This window comes from Mustela putorius, unplaced genomic scaffold, assembly GCF_011764305.1.
Source record: "Mustela putorius furo isolate JIRA1106 unplaced genomic scaffold, ASM1176430v1.1 tig00000698_pilon_pilon_pilon, whole genome shotgun sequence".
In the NCBI taxonomy this organism is placed as follows: domain Eukaryota; kingdom Metazoa; phylum Chordata; class Mammalia; order Carnivora; family Mustelidae; genus Mustela; species Mustela putorius.
Genome location: NW_025421449.1, coordinates 380,176 through 396,806, shown reverse-complemented (window position 1 = coordinate 396,806; position 16,631 = coordinate 380,176). Strand labels below are relative to the sequence as shown.

General features: G+C 40.9%; 1 protein-coding gene across 1 annotated transcript in view; it reads left to right on the top strand.

Annotated features, from left to right (window-relative positions):
- The window catches only part of SLC25A16 (solute carrier family 25 member 16), a 49,850-nt gene that overhangs the window by 14,876 nt on the left and 18,343 nt on the right, over positions 1-16,631 (top strand). The window contains exon 4 of the mRNA XM_045083583.1: positions 9,707-9,718. Within this exon, the coding sequence (XP_044939518.1) occupies positions 9,707-9,718 (12 nt within the window). The remainder of the gene's footprint in view (positions 1-9,706; positions 9,719-16,631) is intronic.

Below are 16,631 nucleotides of genomic sequence, written 5' to 3'. Positions count from 1 at the left end.
GACTGGCATTTGGAATATTTTCAGGTTTTTTTCACAAGTAATACTTGTGTTAGTATTTTTTTTTAAAGATTGTATTTATTTATTTGACGGACAAGAGATCACAAGTAGTCAGAGAAGCAGGCAGAGAGAGAGGAGGAAGCAGGCTCCCTGCCAAGCAGAGAGCCCCATTTGGGGCTCTATCCCAGGACCCCAGGATCACGACCTGAGCTGAAGGCAGAGGCTTAACGCACTGAGCCACCCAGGCGCCCCTACTTGTGTTATTTTATTTGTAGAATGTATTTTGGCAAGGGAAATTACTTTATCAAGGGATATGTGCATTGAAAATTTGATAGGCATTGCCAAGCTGATCTTCATAATGCTTTCAATGAAATTTTCCCGTACATACCATACCTATACTGGGTCTTACCAAATTTTTAATATTTAGTAACTAATTATGAGTAAGGTTGATCAGCTTTCCAATGTGTATTGACCATTTATGTTTCTTTCATTTTCTGCCTGAGTTGTTTCTATTTTTTAAATACTCATTTTTGCTTAAAAACTATAAAAAATTATTTTTATGAATTTGGGAATTAGGACATTGTTTTTTTCCTGTCAAATATTACTAATAATTTATATATCAGTTTTAGATTTGTCTTTTAACCTCGTAATTTTTTTTAGGGAACATTATCCAAAATCCTCACACACATCCACACACCTGCATCTCCACACCAGTAGAAGTTGGGTTATGCTATGGCCTCAATATTTTTTATTTTTTATTTTTTTTAAAGATTTTTTTAGGGGTGCCTGGGTGGCTCAGTGGGTTAAAGCCTCTGCCTTCAGCTCAGGTCATGATCCCAGAGTCCTGGGATCGAGCCCCGAGTCGGGCTCTCTGCTCAGCGGAGAACCTGCTTCTTCCTCTCTCTCTGTCTACTTGTGATTTCTGTCTGTCAAATAAATAAAAAAATCTTTAAAAAAAAAAAAGATTTTTTTAAAAAAATTATTTATTTGACAAGCAGAGATCTCACATAGGCAGAGAGGCAGGCAGAGAGAGAGAGGAGGAAGCAGGTGTCCTGCTGAGCAGAGAGCAGGATGTAGGGCTTGATCCCAGGACCCTGGGACCATGACCTGAGCGGAAGGCAGAGGCTTTAACCCACTGAGCCACCCAGGCACCCCAGAATTTTGTATTATTATTTCTCTCTCTCTCTCTTTTTTTTTAGATTTTATTTATTTGATAGAGAGAGATCACAAGTAGGCAGAGAGGAAGGTGGTGAGGGGTGGCGGGGGGTGGTGGGAAGCAGGCTCTCTGCCACGCAGAGAGCCCGATGCAGGGCTTGATCCCACGACCCTGAGATCATGACCCAGGCTGAAGGCAGAGGCTTAACCCGACTGAGCCACTGAGGCGCCCCAAGTTTATTTATTCTTAAAACTTTTTTTATATTGATGATTTTTTTATGTTGATTTTTTAATGTTTATTTTTATATAAAGAATGAAGTAGGGATTGAATAAAATTTTTCTCCAAATGGCTAGTCACTGATGCCAACAGTACTTACTCAATAACTTACCTTTTATTTTTACTTTAAGTACCACCTCTGTCATATACTAAGTTCAGTAATGTTATTTTTATTTACTCTTAAATTTAATTTCAATGTATTTCAATTTAATTAGCATACAGTGAGTTATTAGTTTCAGAGGTAGACTTCAGTGATTTACCAGTCCTCATTACATACCCAGTGCTCATTACATCATGTGCCCTCCATAATGCCTATCACCCAGTTACCCCATATCCCCCCTCAGTAATTTTATTTAAGAGAGAAAGTGAAGATGTATACAATGATATTTAGCAACAAAGTTTTTAATTGTAGTTTTATCAGACCAGAAGGTCATTTAAATATGTAGCTATAAAGGACTAGTAAAAAAATTCCATGTGTCAGAATATCTAAAACCCTTGAGATATACATGTGTGGTGTGGTTGGGGAGAGTAGTAGAGACAGATGTTTTGAGCATGTAGGTTCCAAAAGGAATAGATATTGGATAGATATTGGGGACACTATGGCTATAGATAATCATCTACCTTCCTGGTTATTGGGATGACATTCTTGTTCTTGGATGACAGGTCTTAGAGACTTTCTAGATACAACTTCTGACTCTGAAACCGGTGACTCTTCAGCCTTATTGTTCTACCTATATAGTCCTCATTTATGGTTTTGCCTTATCCAATGTTTATTTAGCTTTTCTTTTTCTTTTTTTTTAAGATTTTACTTATTTATTTGACAGAGATCACAAGTAGGCAGAGAGGCAGGCAGAGAGAGAGAGAGGGAAGCAGGCTCCCTGCTGAAGAGAAAGCCTGATGCGGGGCTCGATCCCAGGACATGGGATCATGATCTGAGCTGAAGGCAGAGGCTTAACCCACTGGGCCACCCAGGTGCCCCTTATTTAGCTTTTCTTGACTCCTTGATGGCTGATCCAAGTTCAGTAAGTAGTAAAAATAACCAGGAATAATATTGAAAATATTTAACAATACAACTATAGAGGTCCTAATAAATAGGACTGGTTCTGAAAGCCTCCAGTTAACTTGTTAGTGATTGATACATGAGTAGTATGTGGTGATAATGGTGGTGGGAGTTTTGGTAGGCCTAGAGGGCTACCAGAGCCATGGTAGGGATGTTAGAGTTGGAACAACAGCCTTTGGCCAACTGGTATAGAAATGTTTCAGTATGTTATACTGGCATGATCGTGCTAGTTAGTAACATTAGCTAACAAGTATTGATTACTTGCTATGAATCATATATAGACCTGAGCACTTGACATGTAATCTTAAGGCACTTGACATGTAGTCCACAGAAAAATACGGTGTGGAAAATTCTATGATTGTCTTCATTTTATGGAAGAGAAATTTTAATAAGATTCTACATTATGAAAATTTTTTAGAGAATTCTATTTATTTGAGAGGAAGAGAGCACAAGCAAGGAGAGGGGGAAAGGGAGAGGGAGAGAGAGAAGCAGACTGCCCTCTGAACGGGGAGCCCGATGTGGAGCTCTGTGCCAGGACCCTGAGATCCAGACCTGAGCTGAAGGCCGACGCTTAACCAACTGAGCCACTCTGGTGCCCCTAAATTACAACATATGATGTATACTATTATACGTCACTTTTTAAATTTTCTGTCTTTTATATTCAGCTTTACAAGTGACTGATCAAAAGTTTTTCTTTGAAGCTTGTAAGAAAGATTAAGTTGGATTATGAATATGAGTTAAATCCTGAAGACTTTGTGTTGCTGCCTTTTCACAGCATTTGATTATTGAATAGCATTATTCATTCAAAGGGTATTTCTAGTTTCATTTTTCTGAAATGAAAGACATGTTAACATCATGTTTTCAGTACATATTAGAAAATAATAATAACTAAAAGGAACTTTGATTATAAATTTTAATTTTTAGAGAAAAAAAGGTTTTTTTTAAAGATTTTATTTATTTGAGAGAGAGAGAGAGATATCACAAGTAGGCATAAAGACTGGCAGAGAGAGAGAGAAGCAGGCTCCCTCCCCACCAAGCAGAGAGCCCCATGCGGGACTCAATCCCAGGACCCTGGGATCATGACCTGAGCGGAAGGCAGAGGCTTTAACCCACTGAGCCACCCAGGCACCCCTAGAGAAAAAAGTTTTTTAAAATGCTAGCAATTACACATAAGACTAGTGCTTCCATTATTTAATGATTATATTTTATTACCATGTTTGAGTAATTACAGTTTATATTTTGTTCCTATGATTGTAAATAGTTGGATTGAATGTTCTAGTTTCTTTATATCAGGTATCTTTGCTCCTGTACCTTTGGTGGCCTTTGAATGTAAGTTTGGAAATTTTTATATTTGCCAAGATAAAAAGTGGTGTGTTTTTCACATTTCAACTGAGCTTATTTTAAAGCTTTTTGAACTTCAGCATGTCCCTCATCTTACAATTAAAATCCAGTACATGAGGATTGTACATGAGTCAACCAGAAAAAGGAAAAACTAGGGACTGAGAATCAAGGTTTGTATTTAAGAAGAGTCTTCTTTCCTTCTGTATGTTTCAGTTGTTTGAAATCAATCTTGCTCTGCCAGTTCTTATTGAACTAAGAGTGATGGGTTAGAGAAAAAAGAGGGAAGAGTTAGAAACTAGAAGTGGTAAGCTGAGTTCTGTTTGCTGCCTTCTCCGGTCTATTCCAGTTTGGTGTTTTGGCTCAAGGTTAGGAGGTCAAATGTTCAGAACACTTCCAGGATCCTGGATCCAGGATCTGGCTGGCCTCTAATACTTACGTTATATTGACCATGGGCAGATCATTTAAACTTTCCATAATTCGCATTCCATTTGTTAATGTGGAGCTTGTGTTTGTCCAACTCTCTCTTTCTGAATTGTTCTGAAGGTCAAAGAATTGCTTTGAAAATATTCTGAAAGATCTTAAATTCTCCTGGGGCACCTGGGTGTCTCAGTCACTTAATCGACTTCCTTCGGCCCAGGTCATGATCTCCGGATCCTGGGATCAAACCCTGTGTATGGCTTCCCTGCTCAGGAGGGAGCCTGCTTCTGCTGCTTTCTCTGCCACTCCCCCTACTTGTGCTCTCTCACTCTCGCTCTCTCTCAAATAAATAAAATCTTAAAAAAAAAAAAAAAGATCAGAGGTCCTCCTTAAATATTAGAGGATGTTATTAAATCTCCTATGCCAGTGACTTGTTACATGGTCTTGAGCCAGCCACCTGAATTACTTGTTCCTTTTTTTGTCTCATTTGTAACACAGGGAAAATTTTAGTTTAAATAAAGGTGATATTCAAAATATTTTTTTTATATTCAAAATATTTAACAATCAGGATAGCATGTGTAGCAACCAATCAGGACAGAGGCTGGATGTCAGGAGTGAGAATGGATGTATGGTGCTGTTATTAGGTTTTTATTAGAACAGGTTGTTATTATTAGGACAGATTGCACACTGTAGTTTTGAGAATCTCAAGGAGACTTGGAGGCACTTTTTCCAGACCTTAATATTTTATTTATTTTATTTTTTTATTTTTATTTTTTTTTAAGATTTTATTTATTTATTTGACAGAGAGAGATTACAAGTAGGCAGAGAGGCAGAGAGAGAGAGGAGGAAGCAGGCTCCCCGTTGAGCAGAGAGCCCGATGCGGGACTCGATCCCAGGACCCTGAGATCATGACGTGAGCCGAAGGCAGCGGCTTAACCCACTGAGCCACCCAGGCACCCCCAGACCTTAATATTTTAAAGAGAATGGTATTCCTCCTTGAGCCCTTATCCCAAGTCCAGAGGCAAGATGCTTCCTATATTTTTGGAGAAATTGCTCTTCTGAGATGGTAGTACAACTCTTGATTTCAGAACTTACTTTCTTTAGTTAATGTATTTGAGGCCTAATCTGTGTTTGGGATGGGCATGATGTTCAGACCTCTGCTTTCTACCCCTTTGGCTCTTTGACTTAACATCATGCATTTACTGAAACATCTGATTTCCACAGGAGACTATTGTACTAAAGGTATTTGCAGTCACACGTGATTACTCCTTTTGGATAATAATGACCGCAGATGTGGCTCCTGAATGTCATAGTTGAATTATTTCTCCCTAGAAGTCTGTCTAAGATTCAGAGGTTGCACATAATGATAGGTTATTAGTTATTTACAACTGAACCTTAATCATCAGGCTTGAAGCAATGATGTAGTTCCAAAATACAGGATACAGTAGAATTAAACTTTCTTGGACATCTACTCTAGACCAATTTCTTTAACTTCATGGCTTATCCTTTGTAAATATGATGCATAGAGCCCTTCTTTGTCTGAAGTATTCATTTCTAGTCCATGCATTTTTCTTCATTGAACTTTGATCTCTTTGGATGTGTACATGAAGTCTGGATGCTACTCCTACTGTGGTAGCCTCAGATGGGAAGGAAGGGGAAGGTAGTGAGCTAGGGAGGGAAGCCATCTTTGAAAACTAAAATCTCCTTCCATATTCATTGAGAAGTTGGGGAGGAAGGAGATTAATTGATGAGAGTCTGTATATGCTCCTTTGCTTCAATCCTTTATTATCCAATTTCTAATATCTATTCCTCTCTTTGAAACTGGGGCAGGGGTTCAAGAGCACCTGGTTCCATGGGTCCCAAACAGACCAGGTTTGGCCACTTGCCACTGATAAAATCCAAAGAACAGAGACTGGGTGGTGGTGAAACAGGAAAGAAATTTATTTCAGTGACCATCGGGAAAGAAATTTATTTCAGTAACCGTCACCCAGAAGACAATGGACTAATGTCTCAAAGACCACTCTAAAGTGGTGAAAATACTTCTAGGTTTATATAAGGAAAATGTGGAACAAAGGTCAGTAAGTACATGCAGGTGGGCATTAAAGGTCCGGTCAGTAATTGTCTTGGCATCAGTCATGCTGGGTCATGCTGGTGTCAAGGCACTTGTCATTGCTTGAGGGGTGGTTTTCTACCCATCGTGGGATGTTTGCTTGCAGTGTCTTTTGCCTGAGTTAAGAGATAAGCTGGAAAGGAGAACTTAAACAATGAGAAAGCACAAACTGAGGTCAAAATGGAAGTAGTTGAAGTCTTTTCAAATCCCCAACACCAAAACACCATTCCTTTTCTATGGAAGGAAAAAGGCATGACAGTCATTTCTTCTGTACCTATTTCCTACTGAGGGAGACAGTGTAGGAATTTTGGAATGACTCTGTGACTCTGACAGTGTAGGAGAGCTTTTTTTTTTTCTTTTTAAAGATTTTATTTATTTATTTGACAGACAGAGGTTACAAGTAAGCAGAAAAGCAGGCAGAGAGAGAGGGGAAGCAGGCTCCCCGCTGAGCAGAGAGCCTGATGTGGGGCTCAATCCCAGGACCCTGGGATCATGACCTGAGCCGAAGGCAGAGGCTTTGACCCACTGAGCCACCCACGCACCCCGAGAGCTTCATTTCTTAAGTCCCTCCTGAAATAGACAGTAAGAGCATCTCTAAGCTTGTTTGAGTGGCACAGGTTCCTGTTTGACAAATGAAAAAAGTCAAATTTTAACAACTAAAAAGAAAAAGAACAAGAAATATAGCAGTGCTTAGCAGGGTATATTTCCATTTGGGAGGAATCAAATTTAGCCAGTTGTTAAAAGGATCTAGAGCTAGGGCACCTATAGCAGTGACGTTTTGTTTACATCTTTCCTGGCTTTAGTTACATTATTTCTTTAAAAGGTTTTATTTATTTATTTGTTGGAGACAGAGAGATAGAGAGCCCAAGCAGAGGAGTGGTAGGCAGAGGGAGAAGCAGTCTCCCCGCTAAGCAGGGAGCCCGATGCCGTACTTAATCCCAGGATCTTGGGATCATGACCTGAGCCTAAGGCAGACGCTTAATCGACTGAGCCACCCAGGTATCCCAGGCTTTAGTTAAATCTTTAAAGTAATTTGGAATATAAACACTTTTTTTTTTTAAGATTTTTAGGGACGCCTGGGTGGCTCAGTTGGTTAAGCAGCTGCCTTCGGCTCAGGTCATGATCCCAGCGTCCTGGGCTCCTTGCTCAGCAGGGAGCCTGCTTCTCCCTCTGCCTCTGCCTGCCATTCTGTCTGCCTGTGCTCGCTCTCTCCCCCTCTCTCTCTCTGATAAATAAATAAAATCTTTAAAAAAAAAAAAAAGATTTTTATATTTATTGATAGAGAGAGCACAAGTATGCAGAGAGGCAGGCAGAGAAAGAGGGAGAAGCAGGCTACCTGGTGAGTAGAGAGCCCAGTGCAGGGCTCCATCTCAGGACCCTGAGATCATGACCTGAGCCCAAGGCAGAGGCTTAACCCACTGAGCCACCCAGGCACCCCAAGGAATATAAACACTTTTAATGAAAGCACAGGTGCCTCCTTGGGCTGCAATCAAGATATCAAGGGCCATTCAGGTTTTGAGGACCACTTTTTTTTTTTTTAACTATTTTTTAAAAAGATTTTATTAGAGAGAGAGCACACACATGCACACAAGTGGTGGGGGAGGGCAGAGAGAAGTATAAGCAATCTTCCCACTGCGCAGGGAGCCTAACATGCGGCTTAATCCCAGGACCCTGAGATCATGACCTAAGTCGAAGGCAGACACTTAACTGACTGAGCCGCCCAGGTGCTCCTTGGAGGACCACATTTTGAATCCATGTGGTTTCATCATTTCAGAAGGTGACTCCATTCCAGGTCTGTTTAAGAGTGGCTGCTGTATCCCCAGCTAAAGCTTCTCTTTATAATTCTTCATCAATAGAGATGACTCGTGGGACAAATATGGCTAAGGGATAAAATCACCAAGAACTCCTCTTTGCCTGATGTCGAGCTTTAACATTATCCTAATTAGGAAGAATTGCTGGCAAGTGGGAGGTGACTCATCCCAGGAGATATGGGCGTTCCTCAGTGCACTGTCCAATCCAGTTATAATAAAGGTGGGGCCATCCACTGTTTCCATAACTCCATAGCTAACCCCATGGAGTGGAATATGCTCTGGCTTTTATTTTATATTTATTTTTTTTTTAAAGATTCATTTATATATTTTAGAAAGAGCATGAGTGGCAGAGGGAGAAGGAGAGAGAATCCCAAGCAGACTCCATGCAAAGCACAGAGCCTGAGGTAGGGCTCGATCTCATGACTCTGAGATTATGACCTGAGCCGAAACCAGAGTTGGACGCTTAACCTATTGTGCCACCCACGTGCTCCTGCTCTGGCTTTAAGGATCAGTTTTGCCATCCCAGTCATACAAAATCGGTCAAGGTGATAGTTGAATTACAAAATTGTTGGGGTTGGGGGCGCCTGGGTGGCTCAGTGGGTTGAACCGCTGCCTTTGGCTTGGGTCGTGATCTCAGGGTCCTGGGATCAAGTCCCGCATCGGGCTCTCTGCTCAGCAGGGAGCCTGCTTCCCTTCCTCTCTCTCTGCCTGCCTCTCCGTCTACTTGTGATTATTCTCTGTCAAATAAATAAATAAAATCTTTAAAAAAAAATAAAAAATAAAAAAAAAACCCAAAACAAAACAAAGTTGTTTGGGAGTTCATCCCATTGTCCAGCTGTTCAAATAATTCTATGTCCATGGGGTCCTTTTATTACTCTCACAGAGTAATAGGCATGAAGATTGTCTATACATGGGCTATTGCGGCAGTTTTTCTGACATTTACCTCAAAATGTCTAGCTTAGGCAAACAACAGCATTCAAGGAAAGTTAATCAGAACTGGAGTCTAACATGCTCAAAGGTGTGTTATTGAAACATAATTTTTCTCTTTAAAATCCCCCCTATTTTCATCAAAGATAACCAAATGAAGACCAATTTGTTTGTAAAACAAGTCCAGTTTTAACAAACTTGGCCTAATTATTTATGTAAGCACAGCAAGAACAGCGATTGTGACCGTATTAGTCCTTTTAAATCTGCTTTGCTGGAACTTTGTATAAGGAAATTTTATTTTATTTGTGTGTGTATGTGTGTGTGTGTGTGTGTATGTAAAATGTTGTTTACTTATTTATGTATTTATTTATGTAATCTCTGCATCCATCTTGGAGCTCGAACTCACAACCCTGAGATGAAGAGTTGCATGCTATTCCAACTGAGCCAGCCAGGCACCCCTACAAGGAATTGTAGACTGAACTTTTAGTAACCTAAAAGGCCAGAAAAAAAAAATTCTTGTGATCAGATTTGCTGGACACTTTGTAAATTAAAGTGAATTCTTTTCAAGTTCCCCCAATAGTGAGTTTGTGTGTGTGCCATGTAAAACCTTCTTTACTCACCAGGTAAGTTTGCTGGGAACTTTGTTAGCAAGATCAGGTCAGCATTTCCATCTTGGAGCTCAATGGCTCCACAAGTCAACCTTAGAGATGATAGAGTTATGCATGTCTTTTCTCAACTGAGCCTTCCAGGCAAAGTCTACAAAGTAATTGTTTCCAATGGTGAACTTTACAAGTAAACTTGCATTGCCAGAAAAGAAAGAATACTCAATGAAAGCTTGTGAATTTTGGAGGATTCAGGTTTGCCTACAGTAAATGTGTAAATTTAAGTGAATTCTTTATCATATTTCCCCCAAATTTTTTTTTTTTTTTGCATCTGCCAGGGAGTGATTTATTTACTCACCAGGAGAGATCACAAGTAGCTGGGAACTTTGTTAGCAGAGATCAGGTCAGCATTTGCCATGGGGCCCGATGCGGGGCTCCATCCCAGTCAACCTTCATGACCTGGGCCGAAGGCAGGGCTCATATCCGAGTCTATGCCAGGTCGCCCTCTAAATATGACCTTCCAGTTTTTTTTCTTTTTTTTAAAGTAATTTATGTTTCCAAGGTGTCACTGTTAGAGAGGAGGGAACAGATTCTTCAGAGAGAGGAAAGGAAGCAGGCCCCCTGCTCAGCAGAGAGCCCGATATGTGAATTTTGGAGGACCCAGAGTAGGCAGTAAAAGGCAATGTTTCAATGAGTTCCACCCAGGGCCCTATTTTATCATATTTCTGTAAGTCAGATATTTTGAGAGAGAATTTTTCTTTAAATCTGGAGAAGCAAACAGAAACAGCTATGTTTCGAAGAAGAGTTATAGATAAGACTATGATCATCTTTCTCAATTCATTTAGTCCCTGTTACTAATTCTTGTTCTGATTGAATGTAGCTTTTCCATTAGTGCTGGAAATTCTTACCCAGTTTAGTTTTATGATTTCAAAGATGTCAGAAACCTGTATTTGCCAGAAAGTCCTTTTCATGAATCTCCTTGAAAATCAAACATGTTTTCAAGAGCATCAGAACAATAACTATAAATAGCAAAAGACTAGGGGTGTCTGGGTAGCTCAGTCAGTTCAGCGTCTGCCTTCAGCTCAGATCATGATCCCGGAGTCCTGGGATTGAGCCCCACATTAGGCTCCCTGCTCAAATGGGAGTCTGCTTCTCCCTCTCTCTGCCCCACCCCCTGCTTGTACTCTCTCTCCCTCAAATAAATAAATGAAATCTTTTATCTAAGAGTAAAAGATGGACCTGGTGAAATACTGGATGACAGTTCATTAGAGCGCAGTTGACAAGGAAATGCAGTTACTTCTGTGACACAACATTTCAGTAACTAGAATGTCAAGTGATGACCTTATACCAGGACATCTTAAAACTTTAGAAATTTCATATAACTTCTGGAACACTTATAGCATTTACTCATACAATGTAACCTAAGAAGGTTATCACCATTTGTTTGACAGCGCTTCCCCTGTAACCCAACATTCCGAATAAATAAGCCCAATTAGATAAAACACCTTCATTTAGAATTTGAATCTTGGGAAGTTTGTTAAAAACCTCAGACGTTCGTTTGTTTGGGTTTTTTTTTAAAGAATTTATTTATTTATTTGAGAGAGAGAGTGAGTGTGAGCATGAGTAGGAGGGGCAGAAAGAGTGGGAGAGAATCCTAAACAGACTCTGCTGAGTGCAAAGCCCGATGTGGGGCTCAGTGTCACAACCCTGAGATCATGATCTGAGCGAAAGCTAAAAGTTGGACGCTTACTGACTGTGTCACCCAGGCCTCCCCCCACTTTTTTAAAATTTAAGTAATCTCTGCATTCAATGTGCAGCTTGAATTCCCAATCCCAGGAACTCCCTCCCAATCCTGGGATTAAGTAATCTCTACATTCAATGTGTGGCTTGAGCTCCCAATCCTGCCTCCAACTGAACCAGCCAGACACCCCAAAACCTCAGAAGGTTTTATTTTTTATTTTTTATTTTTTTAAAGATTTTATTTATTTATTTGACAGAGAGAAATCACAAGTAGATGGAGAGGCAGGCAGAGAGAGAGAGAGAGGGAAGCAGGCTCTCTGCTGAGCAGAGAGCCCGATGCGGGACTCGATCCCAGGACTCTGAGATCATGACCTGAGCTGAAGGCAGCGGCTTAACCCGCTGAGCCACCCAGGCGCCCAACCTCAGAAGGTTTTAAAGTAGTTGCCTTAACAAGATTATAGGTTGTTATAAAACTAAAATTTTAATTATCTGTTTAACTAAGGTGGCAATAAAAGATTCTATAGAAGGTTGTATAGTTATTGGCAAAACTTAGTTCCTTTAATATTGAGGAAGTTTTAACTTTTTTTTTTTTTTTTTAAAGATTTTATTTATTTATTTGTCAGGGATAGAGGGAGAGAGAGTGAGCGAGCACAGGCAGACAGAGGCAGAGGGAGAAGCAGGCTCCCTGCCGAGCAAGGAGCCCAATGTGGGACTCGATCCCAGGACGCTGGGATCATGACCTGAGCCGAAGGCAGCTGCTTAACCAACTGAGCCACCCAGGCGTACCAAGTTTTAACTTTGTTAAGTAATCAAAGACCTGATCATGACAAAATATAGAAACTGGTTTTTCTGGTCAGATAAAGGAAAGGAAAACACTTTTTTTTTTTTTTTTTAAATAATTTCTTATCAAGACCAGACCAACAATCTAAGAAAACTTTATTTCTCTCTCTCTCTCTTTTTTTTTTTTTGGAAGATTTTATTTCTTTATTTGACAGAGAGACTCTCAGAGAGAGCACAAGTAGGCAGAGCAGCAAGCAGAGGGGGAGGGTAAAGCAGGCTTTCTGCTGAGCAGGGAGCCTGACATGGGGCTCAATCCTAGGACCCTGGGATCATGACCTGAGCTGAAGGCATTTACTTAAGCTACTGAGCCACCCAGGCACCAGAGAACTTTGTGTTTTTAACAGAGAAAAAAGCCAAATCTCAGTTTTACACCAATGTACTTTTATTTTTTTAATGAGTACACTTTATTTTTATTCTTATTTATTTACTTTTGTAAAGGAAGCTCTATTCCCAACATGGGGCTTGAGCTCACAACCCTGAGATCAAGAGTCACAGAATTTACTCTCTGAGCCAGGTAGGCACCCCTACCAATATACTTTCTTTCTTTCTTTATTTATTTTTAAGATTTTATTTATTTATTTGACAGAGAGAGATCACAAGTAGGCAGAGAGGCAGGCAGAGAGAGAGAGGAGGAAGCGGGCTCCCTGCTGAGCAGAGAGCCCGATGCGGGACTCGATCCCAGGACCCTGAGATCATGACCTGAGCCGAAGGCAGTGGCTTAACCCACTGAGCCACCCAGGCGCCCCTATTTTTTATTTATTTATTTTAAAAATATTTTTATTTATTTATTTGACAGAAATCATTAGTAGGCAGAGAGGCAGTCAGAGAGAGGGGCGGAAGCAAGCTTCCCGCTGAGCAGAGAGCCCGATGGGCTTGATCCCAGGACCCTGAGATTATGACCCCAGCCAAAGGCAGACGCTCAACCCACTGAGCCACTCAGGAGCCCCAATAAAATATTTTTTAAAAATAAAAAATAAAACGCTTTTATTCCATGGGGTGCCTGTGTGACTCAGTTGGTTGAGCTTCCAACTCTTGATTTCAGCTCAGGTCATGATCTCAGGGTTGTGAATTTAGCCCTGCATCCAGCTCTGTGTTGGGCCTGAAGCCAGTTTGAGATTCTCTTTCCTTCTCCTGTTGTCTCCTCCCCACCTCACCCTCCTATCCCCCCAACCAAAGAAACAAAGAAACTCATTCATTCCAATCTTAGTCAGTTCTGAACATGCTTAAAATTCTTTTCCAAGAATTCTACTTCACATACTTACAGCTTCCTTTATACATTCAGATTTAGTCATAAGCTTTCTTTCTCTAAATAAGAGAAATTTATTGTCTCTTATAGGACAGCCTCATTGTAGGACAAAATTATGTTCTTTTCGCTCAACAAAAGTGTATTCTCATCCTTGTACCATTTTATTTATTCGGTCTACTCGTCCTTAACAATTACTTATGAAAATTTTGAGATAGACAAAATTGATCTTCATTTTAAGTCATCTTTTTGCTGACAAATTGCAACAGAGATAACATGAATTTATTTGACATTTTAGTAAACCTTGATAGAATAAAAGTTTATATTTAATACTGATAACTCTAAAGACACGTTTATTTTAATTAAACCAACTATCTTGAGTTAGCTTTGATACTGAGTATGTTGCACGTCCTCCAAAAAATCAGTTTTGTTCCCCGCTGTCAGTTTTACCTGGGGCTCCAGTGAGGAAATCTGAACTGGGTGGTTTAAGTCCAGGGGAACCTCTGGGCCTCTTTGTGTTGATTTGGGAGGTGCTTCAGTTTGAACCTCATGAAGAAGTAGCCAAACAGCTTGGGGTGCCATTTGCTCCTTGATGGCAAGGGTAGGAGGAGCAGGAGCCCATAGTGTTGGAGGTGCTGAGGATGGTACAGGAGCTGGCTAGCCAGTGGTAGTGCAGGAGCCGGAGGAGAGGGAGGCCGAGGCCGAGGTGTAGGGGAGCCATTGGCAAGGCCAGAGCCAGACTGCAAGTTTGGACTAACATTCCTTTATCTCTGTCTCCTGTCTTTCCTTTTGCCAAGCCAGGCTTTTTTTCTCTGGCTGTTTTTCAGCCCTCTGAACCATTTGTTCAAAATATGTCCTAATGGACTTTCTTCAGGAGCAGAAGGCGTATTCCCTATCTCCCTAGGTGAAAGTTCAGAATGAACACAGAAGGAACAAAATGATAACTAAACGAAACCAAGAGTACCTCCATTAGTATTCATTCTTCCCCCACAAGTCAGGGGTTTCACTGACTGAATGAACCAAATGGCTTCTTAGTTTTTTGTTCTCCCCAAAATTCAGAGCTTCACCAGCTGAACCAGGTGGCTTCCTAGACAAAGCTAAGAAAACCAAACCAAAACCCCCTATTTGGAGGCAACCAAATGGGAGGAAGGAATTCAAGAGAGCCATTCAGTGGCCATCTTTCCTCTGAGTTTAACATATACATAGGCCAGGTGGTGTTTTTAGAATATCAGTAGATCAGTCAGCCAATATTATCTCTAGGAGGCTTTGAAAGAGTATAGAAATATTACTTCTCATCTGGTATATACTCACATAGGTACACATTCCAACAGAGATCCTGCCAAATATGTACCCTAGCTTCCTGTTTACTTCTCATTGTTCCTCTTTCCATCAGTACCCTCACAAATTTCAGTGGCCTCTGCCACAACTCCAAGCTATGCAAGCCTAAACAAATAGGTTATGAAAACCTGATAGATGGTTCGAAAGAACCCAATAGCAGGGAACTAAAGAAGTATAGAGTCCAGTAGGCATTTATTGGGGGTAACTTACCAGGAGCCAAATTTCTAGGGCCTGCTACTTCTGATTCATTTCTCTGTTTCACCAAATGCACTTAAGACAGTTGGTGCCAGTTCTGGGCAGCTGAGAAAGAAAGTCCTCGAAATGAAACAGGTTTCAGGGTTCCCAGACAGACTAGGTGACGTGCTGTGGATAAAATCCAGAGGTAGAGGAGGGGATGGCAGTAGAACAAGAAAGGAATTTATTTCTGTGACGCCATTACCCGGAATACAGTGGACTAACATCTCAAAGACTGTCTTGAAGGGCTGAAAATACTTCTAGGTTGATATAAGGAAATTGTGGACAAAGGTCGGTGAATACATGCAGGTGGGCAGTAAAGGTTAGGTCGATCATTGTTGTGATGTCGGTCCCACGGGGTCTCACTGGCTCAGGGCCGTTGTTATTGCTTGAGGGATGCTCACAGGATGCTCTGCCCACTTGGTCTTTTGCCTGAGTTAAGAGATAAGCTGGAAAGAACTTAAGCAATTAGAAAGTACAGACTGAGGTCCCAATGGGGGTGGTTGAAGTCCTCTTTCATCTTCCCTCTACTGCCTCTGCCTTATAGTGTTAGTTCCTTTGTTAAGAAGTTCTTTATGCTTCTTGCTGGAGCAGAATAAAAAATTCATATTTAAAAAAATTCATATTTGTCATATTTTCAGAATATAATCTCTGAAGTTTTAATGACCAAGAATTATCTTTCTTTAGTATCATGGTTACAAATATAATTTGCAATCATAGGATTTTTGTGTTTTATACAGTGATTATGAGGTAGTGTTGAGCTCTTCAAAGCTTTGCAAATCAGCAAAATCTAACTGCTGATTGAAGTATGTTTTTGGTTATCACAATTCCTGGATTCTATACTATGGAGACAATGAGAGGGTAAGAATCTAGGGAAAAAGCAGTCAGTCAGACTGGATTCATCATTAAGTCCTCAGTTTCTTTCTTTTTTTTTTTTCTTTTTTAAAGATTTTATTTATTCATTTGACAGACGGAGATCACAAGTAGGCAGAGAAACAGGCAGAGAGAGAGGAGGAAGCAGGCTCCCCACTGAGCAGAGAACCCGATGCGGGGCTCGATCCCAGGACCCTGGGATCATGACCTGAGCCGACGGCAGAGGCTTTAACCCACTGACCCACCCAGGCACCCCAAGTCCTCAGTTTCTTGACTAAGGGAGAGAAAGAGAAGTTTTGCACATACACAAAAATTGCAGGCACATCTCAACTTGATTGAGTCTTGTGCTTCCTGATAGGTGAAGATATACTGGTTTCTGTATTGGATTGTGGTTGTAAAATGGGGGAAGAAGAAAAATATCACCACCACTATCAGAGGTAGGTAGTTTCTGATTTCCCTTAATTGTAATTTTTTGGCCTCTCTGAAAAGCAGTGCTAGTTAGAATAGTAAGGAAGGGGGCGCCTGGGTGGCTCAGTGGGTTGGGCCTCTGCCTCCAGCCCAGGTCATGATCCCAGGATCCTGGGACCGAGTCCCACATCGGGCTCTCTGCTCGGCAGGGAGCCTGCTTCTTCCTCTCTCTCTTTCAGCCTGCCTCTCTGCCTACTT